This window comes from Vespa velutina, chromosome 3, assembly GCF_912470025.1.
Source record: "Vespa velutina chromosome 3, iVesVel2.1, whole genome shotgun sequence".
NCBI lineage: Eukaryota > Metazoa > Arthropoda > Insecta > Hymenoptera > Vespidae > Vespa > Vespa velutina.
Window position 1 is genome coordinate 6,291,270 of NC_062190.1, and position 11,315 is coordinate 6,302,584.

At 41.5% G+C, this 11,315-nt stretch overlaps 1 protein-coding gene across 1 annotated transcript in view; it reads right to left on the reverse strand.

Moving 5' to 3' along the window:
- The window catches only part of LOC124947678 (neurogenic locus protein delta-like), a 28,225-nt gene extending 20,198 nt beyond the window's left edge, over window positions 1–8,027 (reverse strand). The window contains exons 1-2 of the mRNA XM_047490160.1: window positions 5,873–8,027; window positions 3,063–3,365 (exon numbers count right to left, since the gene is read on the reverse strand). Of these exons, the coding sequence (XP_047346116.1) occupies window positions 3,063–3,365; window positions 5,873–5,932 (363 nt within the window). The 5' untranslated portion in view covers window positions 5,933–8,027. The remainder of the gene's footprint in view (window positions 1–3,062; window positions 3,366–5,872) is intronic.
- Between the last annotated feature and the right edge of the window lie 3,288 nt (window positions 8,028–11,315).

Here is an 11,315-nt window from a genome sequence, read left to right on the forward strand (position 1 = left end):
CCGTGGGACCACGATTCTTCGTCTCTCTCTTTCTCTTTCCCTTTGGGCCCACCTTCTCTAGTCGTACTCTCTCTCTCTCTCTCTCTCTCTTTCTTTCTCTCGCTCTTCCTTTCTTTCTTTCTCTTTCTCTCTTTCTCCGTCCCACACTCGGTTGACACCGCATCCTCTCTTTCTCTCTCTCTTTTTTTTTCTTTCTCTCTCTCTCTCTTTTTCTTTTATTCTCCTTTGAAGCAAACGCACGTTCCGCGAACATCATACCGTGTTGTACATACGCACATAGCGTTACTTCGAGAAAGAGACAGAGAAAGGGATAGAGAAAAAAAGGCATAAGGAAAGAGTAAAAATGTGCAAACTCACGAGGCTCTCGCTTTCGAGTTTCTCTCCGTTTTCTAAAAATACCGTATTTCTTTGAATCGTTTGGCTGCCGCACAGAGAGAGAAAGAGAGAGAGAGAGAGCGAAAGAGAGAGAGAGAGAGAGAGAGAAAGAGAGAGAAAGGCGTAAAAAAGCGCAAAGAGTACACGCACACCTGAATACGAGTTAGGAACGGATCGTGTATGCGATTCTTGTCGAGGCGAGGCAAACGTACGACGACGTGACCGATTAAAATGAGTACTCACCGGACTCTTCGAATTTATCGGAACTACTTACGCAAGATTTTCTTATTACCGTCTCATATCTCGTCATTTTTATCATTTATTTGGAATATTATAATCAATGGTTCAGATTCGATTTGCGATTTCATTTTCTATTTGATTTGAAGATACTTTACGATTTATTATGTATCTTACTTTCTTTTCTTTCTTCCTTTCTTTCTTTTTTTTTTTTTTTTTTTTTTTTTTTTTTTTTTTTTTTTTATTAATACTTTCATACGGAACGCGCGTTCTGTCACTTCAGGCTCGACATAACAGACTCGTAACGCCAAGCGATATATAAACGCGCCCGAAGGAGGACAGAGTATAGAGGAAGACGGAAAAGTAGACTTGTGCAAGACGAAGAGGGCGATAGAAAGAGACTGGCTGGTGTGTGGCGTGCGAGTGCGCGCAGGGGGCGCCATATGGGTTAGTAAAATTAACTCCGTTCGCAAGAGAGGCACGGCGATGAGATGGAAAGGAAGAGAAGAGAGAAAAAGAGAGACACATATATATATATATATATATATATATAGAGAGAGAGAGAGAGAGAGAGAGAGAGAGAAAGAGAAAAAGAGAGAGGTGGGGCAAACACGAGGGACGTATAGAAGCACAAAAGGCCTAGCCATCTGCCAGTGGCACACTGTGCACTACCAGATAGCTCATAGTCTGAGCTATGTGAGAAGTGCTGATAGGATCAAAGTATTAATCCTAGGATGCATAATGTTAGCTACCTTATATATATATACTCGTGATTCCTTGCTAGTATCTAAATGTTAAAGAAATCTACAACGCATAGTCATCATACATTTGATCTGCCTTCCGAATATACAGGGTGTTCAAGAAAGAAAAAAAAAGTTATTTTATATTTATATTATAGATAGAACAGACTATATTCAATAAAAAAAAAAAGAAAAAAAAAGAAAAAAAAAGAAAAAGAAAAAAGAAATTTATGTTAACGAAGATCGCAAGATTAGTCATTTATGAGATATAAACATTTTGTCATCAATTGGCAATTGAGGATTTGATGATTACATGATTAAACGTAAGATTAAGTGATTACAGGTTTACGTTAAGTATTACGTAGAAAATGTCTAGATATTATTCTAATGAAGAAATGACAGATATACATTTTATGTATAATCGTGCTAATATGAAAGTATTAAAGTTAGATGACGTTTTTACATGAACAAATTTCCTGATCGAAGAGTTCTCATTAATACACTTTTCGAAAATATTCATTAGACTCATATTGAACTCATCGTCAAGATTCTGGCATATCTAAATCTGTATTAACGTTCGATATGGAGAATCGAATTTTAAGGATAATACATAGACGAAAATTCCGAAACTAACATAAGAAGGATACCCGATGCCGTAAGAATCGATACTACTGTCTGAAGAATGCTTCGTGGGAAATTACTCTACCGATACCATATTCAACTCACTCTGCCGGACTATCAAGCAAGAATATATTTTTTATAGTAGCTACTCGTAAAATGTTCTTCAAATCTAAATTTCGTATCTTTCTTGTTATTTATTAATGAAACTACATTTATATGAAATGAAATAACAAATTTATCATGTATGGAAAGTAAAAACTCATGCATTAATTCAAACAAACCACCGTAACAGATTTTCGTTAGATGTTTGGATGGACAATATTCGAGATCATCTCATTGACTCTGCAATACTCTAAAATCGACTTTTAGGCGTAGCTTATCACAATTTCTTGGTAAATATCAGACAATCATGATGATAACATACTAAAATGTTTATATCACAAAAACGATTGAACTTTCGACTTAGGTTTTTTTAACGTAGTATGATGTGCCCTATCTATCATATAAATATGGGATGGCGTTTTCTGAACATCCCATAGATGTTAATTTGTTATTAATTGTTATTAATCGAATTTATTTATTATGAATTCTAGTGAATTTTGTCAAGCACGAATTTAAATTCGTTAAAGTTAATAGTCATATATCGTAGGGTCAGGGATACCCAAACCGGTGGGCCCTATAACGAACAACTTCCTCCATCATAACGATCATAACTCTGTGTATGGCACCATTCAACGCAGTCTTTCAAGTTACATTTCAATGCTCCCTGATCGTACTAACGTGACAATTATCCCGAATGTAATCTGTTATTATGGCAAATTACAGTAAATAACTAGTTTCTTTCGAAAACAAGAGAAACGGGGAATAAAAAATAGGGAACGGTTAAAAGGGAAGACAAATGTTATCGTTCTTGTTGTTTCTTTCTTTTTTTCATTGAATGATTTCCATCTGGCATCGTTTCATTTTTTTTTTTATTTTTTTTTCTTTTTGTTTAATACGATCGACTTGAATATACGAATATGATGACAACAAATGATGCTAATAGCGTTTGAAAATAAGATAAATTTAAATGAATATTCAATAACTTACCGGCCACGTGAACTCGAACGGAAATCTGATGGGATTAGTGAAACTGGGCAAGGCGACATTTGGACTAAGATTAACGATGTTCTCGCCGAGTACAGGTGTAACAACATCTCCATAAGTGCACGGTGTTGTTGTGTCGATCTTCACTTGGTATTGCTTCAGACATACCCTAAACCTGGTCTTGCAAACACCTGAACATTCGCCTGTCCTTGAGGTAGTGCCTGAACAGCACTTACCCAGACTATCCTTTCCGTATTCGTTGACGAACGATTTTAACCTTAGCTCGAACACCCCCGAAGCGTTAACCTGAAAGAAAAAAAAAAAACCAAATTCGTTCATCTTATCATTTGAAATATCGCAAAGTTTATTATTGGTTCATCGATTTGCTCAACTAAGACGCAATTCCCGTATGTTTTAACGAGAATCATAAAATTTTTAATGTATAACTTTCGAGTCAAAATTCGATGAAAGAAGAAGAAGAAGAAGAAGAAGAAGAAAAAGAAGAAAAAGGGGAGACAACATCTGTCGGCGAAACATGGCTCGCTTGTGGTCCCATCGAAACGACAGAACCCACGACGTGGGGTCGAGACGACATAGTCGCGAAGAAGGCACGAGACACCGAAGGTCTCGAGGCTCGAAGCACGCGCGTGTTTTTGCGCACGCGTATGGCGTCTGCCGAGAGCAAGTGCGCGCGCGCAACCGCGTCTCCCAGGAAGCAGAGAGTGTAAGGAGAGAAAGAGAGAGAGAGAGAGAGAGAGAGAGAGAGAGAGAGAGAGAGAGAGAGAAAGAGAAAGAGGGCCGTTACAGAGTTCTGCGTTAAAGAGAGAAAAAAAAGTGCCTTTTCGGAGCGTGTACGCACGCGCGCATGGTGCTCTCGCGAGTGGGCGGTTTCGTGTAAATAAAAAAAAAAAAAAAATTAAAAAAAAATTAAAAAAAAGACAGAAAGAGAAGAGGAAAGATGTGGCCCCGTAAATATATTAACACGCGAGACCGCGCTATCTCCCTCCTCTAACGAATTAATGGCGAACCTTCCACGGTATGTAAACGATCAAGGGACCGGTCTCTTCTTCTTCTTCTTCGTCTTCGTCTAAGTTTTTCCTCTTCTTACATTTTATGTTGGTTTATACGCCCTTCGGGACATTCATTAAACACAGCAGGTTTAACAAATTTGATTCGTAAAAAGAAAAAAAAGGATAGTCTTTTACCGAATAGGAAACACGACTTTGTGCCAAGTATTACGGAAGAAGACGGAAATAGAGTAGTATGCAGTGGTTGTTACAAGGCGATAGGCGCGATACACACGCCTTTCGACTATTTGAACTTGCAAAGAGGTCGCTTTGAACGGTCACGTGCTCGATGCACGTCCGCACCTACTCGTCGAAAGAACGAACTAGCATTCCCACGAGACACCTTCCCACCCTCGACTATGTCATCTCGGAATTCTAAAAAAAAATATTAAAATGCCTTCCTATATTATTTTTAAAATCATCGATCGTAGGAGGAACTAACGAAAATTTGTTTCGATTTATAGATAAAAATGATATTTGTTGCGTAAATGCAATTCGTACGGTCTAAAATATTTAAATAAAACTATCACTGAAAAAGATGGAGGAAAAAGTCAATTTCTTTTCATTAATATCTCCCGATGACTCTCTCACCGCTTCGAAATCTTTCCTACGATGACGTACGTGACGTCAATGTTAAATGAATGAAAAAAAAAAAAAAAAAGAAAATAACATGCCTGTATTTCGTAGCTCGTATTTCTTGGAAACGTCCTTACTAAGGCAAATGTAATCTCATCGGAAGAGGGGTTGTAGACGCGCCGGGAAGATATCTCTCGATGAGAAATTCTCATTTTTGGCGCGCTGGAAGGTTATTTAAGGAACGAGAATGGCCGCCGTTGCGTATTTTCGGAACGCACCGCCGGTATGTTTCGTCACAAAATCATTTCAAAGGACGTGCATCTTTTTGTTAATCGTATCTCGCAGTTGCTCAAAAAGCGGCATCTTTCAAACAAAGAAAAGCGCGTTCGAACCTTTGAACTCCGATACTACCTTCGATGAAGGTCAAACGGAAGAGACGATCATCATTGGTGTAGCGTGCGAGGCTTGGTCTCTTCTAACCAGCAGAGAAGCTGCTTGCGCCTGGAACGGTCTCGAAGAGGGGGAGGAGAGGCTAGACACTTCTAAAAGAGTGGATCCAGATTTAGAGTTGCATGCAGCGTATCTCGATACTTTTTCCCCCGCCTCTTGCCGGCGCACGGCAAGAGAAACAGAGATAGAGAGAGAGAGAGAGAGAGAGAGAGAGAGAGAGAGAGAGAGAGAGAGAGAGAGAGAGAGAGAGAGAGAGACAAGAAAAAGAGAGAAGAGAAAAGTAGAAGAAGAGAAAATCGAGAAGAAACATCTCCCAGGAAGAATAAGCTTGTTGCGATCCAGCTGGCCATATAAAAGAAGAAAAGAAGAAGGGATCCTCGTGCGTAACGCGAAATAAAGTTCGAGGAATCTCCTCTTAAGAAAAAGAGATAACCTAATCCTCATCGACGTTCCGCGATAGAACTTCAAAGGGAAGGACACGCATGGCTGCTCTCTCATCGGAGAAACGAACGTAATCAATTTATTTATTTATTCTAGCCCGTGTGTTTACATCGCCATTCACTAACCGTGTGTTTACCGTGGCTTCGATCGAGTGTTTCTCTAATGCAAAGAGTTTCTGTGTCTGTGGTAAAGGGCGTCTAGAGCAAAACGGCATACTCATTCTAAGGATATATAATAATACTAGGGTAGTAAATGCGTGTATACATAAATTTAACTTACCGCACGGGGTGACGGTAGAAGAACGACGGCGACCGTCCACACTAACATCGTGGTCCACATGTTTTGGCTAATCGAAGCCACCGAATGTTTACGCGTCTCTCGTGCGCGTGGACCACCGTGGTGTTTCGTCTTTTGTCCGACTTACTGTCGGCGTTATCTTCTTCCGGTAATAGCTTCGCGAGGCTGCATAGCCACCGATAACGTTCCTTCCTCTAACGTTTCTGCTGCTGCTGCTGCTGTTGCTGCTGTTGCTGCTGCTGCTGCTGCTGCTGGTGCTGTTGTTCCTCCTCCTCCTCCTCCTCTTATATATACGTATACACCGCCCGGTATTCGCGAACTCGCGAAGGCTGGCGGCGACTTGCCGTTCGCGGCACTTTTCACTTACTCTTCTTATTAATTTCCGAAAACCAAAGTATCGTAGAATTTTTAATATGCTTTCTAGGGAATCGCCTTATTACTCCCCTTTTTTTCCTTTTCCTTTTTTTTTTCTTTTCTTTTTATTTTTTCTTTCTTATTTCGAGCACTCGATCACTTCACACTCCCCCGACGATATATAACACTTTATATTCCATTTATTCCTCTAGCTTACTGTAGAGACAGAGGGAGAGAGAAAGAGAGAGAAAGAATGAGAGACGCGATCCAAAACACACATATGTAATATGTATAGATATATAGATATAGACGGAGATAAAGGAAGGACGACGCCTCGACAAGAGGGGGGAGGGTCAAAGCAGGAAAGAAGGGGGTCTCTTCGATGTCTCCTCCTCGCTGTTGCGTCGTTCCCACGCTGAGAAAGATAGCGAGAGAAGAAAGAGGTCCTCAACGCGATTGTTCGGAGCTCGTAACGCAGTAGCAGTAGTAGCACGGGGCACTACGTCGGCCACGAAAGATTGATGGATAATAATAATAATAAGAAGAAGAAGAAGAAGAAAAAGAAGAAGAAAAAGAAACAGCACAAAGAGGACGACGATTCGCAACGAGCATACTTTGTTGCAGAGATATACGCGATTAGCAGCACCGGGGGGAAGAGAGAGAGAGAGAAAAAAAGGGTCACACGTTCTTCGACACTCTCCTCCGCGCCAACCGTCGCAACACAACGACGAGTCGCCGTGCACTGACTCGTCGTACTGCCTTGCCGCACTGCCTCGCACACACTACTGACACGAGCCGCCGAGTATGCCCTCCTTGCGGCAGGAAGAGCAAAAGAGAGAGAGAGAGAGAGAGAGAGAGAGGAGGGCGAGTAGTGGTGGCGATGGTGGGGAGAGCCAGAGAAGGCCCAGGAACGAAGAGAAGGGTGCGTTGTCGCTGGTAGGGCAGGACTAGCAAGACCAAGCTGGAGGTGGAGCGTTGGCAAGAGGGAGAGAGAAAAGCTCCTGCTTTCTCGCTCCTGGCGGGACTTCTAAGAGGGAGGAATGACTTTTCGTGGGAGGCGAAAGAGTGAGCGAGCGAGTAAGAGAAAGAGAGAGAGAGAGAGAGAAAGAGAGAAAGAGAGAGAGAGAGAGATAGAGAGAAAAAAGAGGAGAGGAGAGAAGACGAGTCACGAAAGTCGACTCTTCGAGAACCAAGTACCACCGGATTCACCGGCGAGAAACGTGCCCTCCTCTATACACTCGTTATTTTCCTCTATCGCGTGAAAGTAACTTCTTCTACTTCTTCCTCTTCTTATTCTTCGTACGCTCGTATCCTTATCCTTTCGTTAGCTGAGAAGACGGTATTCCCTCTTCTCGGCTCCTCTCGTTGTAATATCTCAAAAAAAATATTTGCGTCAGCGCCACACAACGGAGAGAACGGAAAGCACCCTGACATTGACTAAACGAAGACTCTCCGGGCACACACTGTATCCGATTGGGACGCCGGCAGATGGCGAAGTTGATCCACCGACGAGCCGCGAGATTGTATGGGCGCGTGCGTGTACGTATCGCGCGCGAAACTCACTACTCTTTTGAGATTACTCGCCGATAATTTTCGCTATTCTATTCTCTTTCGTTTTTCTTTTTATTATCGTTTGTCTTGCGTAAATAAACGCGTACTTTTATTCCCGTTCGTGACAAAAACACCGTCCGTCTTTCGTCCATAAACAACCCTCGGTGCGCGTGCTCCTCGGGTTTTCTACGAAGGACGAACGTGTACGCGAGCGTAACAAGAGCGAGTTCAACCCTCGACTGGAGGCAGTAAGCCGGGAGCACCCCTACTTATAATTGTGGTCCCGCCGGTTCCCCGTAGAGAGGGGTTGCGTGGCAGAACGCGCGCGCTAGAGGGGTGACGGGCACACGGAGCGGCTGCGTCAGTGGCAGAGTGCGACCGTAGGGACTCTGGCCGGTGCGCAGAGCGAGAGGGGAGAGAAAGAAGGCAGCTGCAGGCCGGCTGCACGCGCCCACCCCCACCACCATGCCACGATCTACCTCCACCGCGCGACACCCCGGCCACCTCGCCCTTTTTCCCTCCCTCTACCTTTCTCTCCTCCCTATGCTTACTACCAGACGTACCCCATACCTTTCTCTCTCTTTCTCTCCCCTTCTCTCTCCCTTTCTCTCTCCCTTTCTCTCTCTCTCTCTCTCTCTCTCTCTCTCTCTCTCTTTCTCTGGACCCGTTGGCACGCGCCGCGTCCTACACTTCGTGACGTCACACTCCCCTCCTTTTTTCAGCGAATTACGCTTCTTACGCGAAGCGAGACTCGCGACGATGCGTGAAATCGCTCGACCCTCCTCTCTGATTCGACTAATCTTTCCGATTCACCTCGCACATTCTATTCTTACCCCTTTTTTTAACCCTCACTCGAAAAGTAGCTTTAATTATACTTCGTATTGTCTCAATTTCGCGAGCTCGCATGGTATCTGAAGTTTTCTACGATCGGAATGAAATATGAAAAGATTCCTATTCTCTCTCTCTTTCTCTCTCTCTCTCTCTCTCTCTCTCTCTCTCTCTCTCTCTCTCTCTCTCTCTTTCTGTTCGTGACGTCATATTTATCAAATAGGGGTGCGGTGAACCCTAACGTGTTCCATACGCGCCAGTGTTCGGGGGTGACAGATTATTACGGTGCACATACTGCCTCCCGCTCAAGGTATTGTACTCGGAATATAATGCCCTGGACCTGTCTCGAGCACATATCGATGCGATCTATTGTTCACCAAAACGAATCGCACTTTTTGCTCTTTCTCCCCAGTGTTAGCTTTTACAAGCTACCCCCGCCATAAACTTCGCCAAGTGTCGCTTTACGTCTCCACTGTAACGAGACGGGAGAGCGTCGATTCGATTTTAAATACATGGTAACACACGTAATTCAATGCCGAGTCGTTATCGATCGTTAACGATCATCCACTTTGTAAAAATAATAAAGGACGGAAACAACAATCAGTGTCTACGCGATTATATTTACTCAACGATAAAGAATACGAAATTGTGCAGGAATAACGATGCGACTTGTAAGAAATCACGGTTGCGTCCGTTATACCTGGTAAATAACGCCAGGTTCCGAAATGATAAGGTATCGTAAAGTAGAATGAAGCCTTTGTCGTATCGTTCGTCGCGAGAAAGAAGCGGTGCCTCCACGGAGCCCGTAGGTGTATGCTATACTTCCGGTCACGAGTGGTTCAACAGGTCAAACCAACGGGGGAGCCAGATGGAACCACTTCCGGCCTCTTTACCTTCGCCGCCACATCGAGCTCTCTCTCTCTCTCTCTCTCTCTCTTTCTTTAACTTCAACCCCTCACTCTTTATGTCTTCTTCACTGCGTCACTTGACTCCATCCTTCTTGCATGCAGGAGCACGGTAATGCACGCACATGTAACCTGTACAAGTAAAGACCTAAACCTTCTTCTTTCCTTACGTATGAGTACGAGCGCGTGCATTTACACATATATTTATATATATGTGTATATATATATATATATATATATATATATATATATATATATATATATGTATCATATATGTTGATGTACGTATACACCGGCAGTAAACGTAGTTACGTTCTACCGTAACTGGCGCACACACAACACGTGGATCCGTCACGCGACTCCCTTCGTTCTACGTTCGTTCCTTCCTTCCTCGGTCTTTCATTCATACGGCCGATTGCGAATACATACATACATACATATGGGCTTGTTGTGTTACGAGTGAGATCGCGAACATACGAGCTCTCTTTGCCGTATGACTGTATACACTATATATGTATGTACTTGGCTGCACGAGACTCAATGAATCGCCTAAGAGCCAAGTTAAACTGTCGTTACGAATTAGGATTTCGTTCATACATAAGTGAAAACTCAAGATTATCCAAGAAAACTTGCCAACAAATTGTCTATTTTTAATGTTCAAAATATATATATATATATATACATAATTTATTTTCAACGTAGAAAATGTTTATTATAACCGAGTCACATTTTTCATTATCATTCATTGATCATTTCAGTTTGTTGATTAATGTTACTCAAATTTATGTATTTTTACATGATTTTACATTATTTGTTAAATTCTTTACATTATATTCAATGTTTCCCTGTCTTTTATCATTTCATAATTTACTAATAATAGATAAATACTCTGTCAGTTCATAAATCTCGTAGAAGACGAATCTTTTCTCTTACGAAATTTCTTCCGCCTGTGTATGCCAATTTATTTATAAATAATCCTTCTAAATTATTATACATAGTTTGTTCCATTTAGAATTGTTAAATGAATGAAGAAAATTATATTCTTCGTATCTAATTTACAATTAATTCATAAACATTATAGATAAATCAATATCAACAATATTCTATTTTACGATAATCGTAAAGAAAAAGGGAAAAACGAGACAAATATAAACTTCTGATAAATATTGTTCCTATCTCTCAAGTAATTGAAATCTTGGCGCCAAAAAAAAACAATCAAATTTGTACTTCTTCCATGAACATTTTCTTTCTTCGTTTTAAACGTTGTTTCAATATTGACGCCAAGAGATTAAAAAGCGTGAACAACGATCAAGGGCAGACGGGACAGGGGTAAATCTCGAATCTCAAATCTCGTACCACCGTGGGAAATGTGAGTACACTTTCTTTAACAGAAAGCACCAAGAAACGTAGGATGCATTCGTATATCGGCACGCTTGAAGGCGTCGCTCGGAATAATAAACTTGAACACGTTGTGATTCATCGAAGTCGCATTGTTTCTCGAAAACGTGATTCCGTGAATATAGTACTTCAGTTATCGTCTGCTTTTTAGAGATCGTATTACAGGTATATATACTGGGTGTAATTAAATGATCTGTCAACAAACTTTGTAAATAAGTTATAGGAACGTAAACTAGTAAAAAATATTCTATCAAGCATGAAAAACATTTGCTTTTGAAGTTACGACGATTCGAAATTTTCGTACAATGGTCGGCAAAAATTATCACATTAAATAGCTTAGCATCTTTCTAAATCCCTTGTGATTTTTTCAATCTTCCTTTAACCTACAT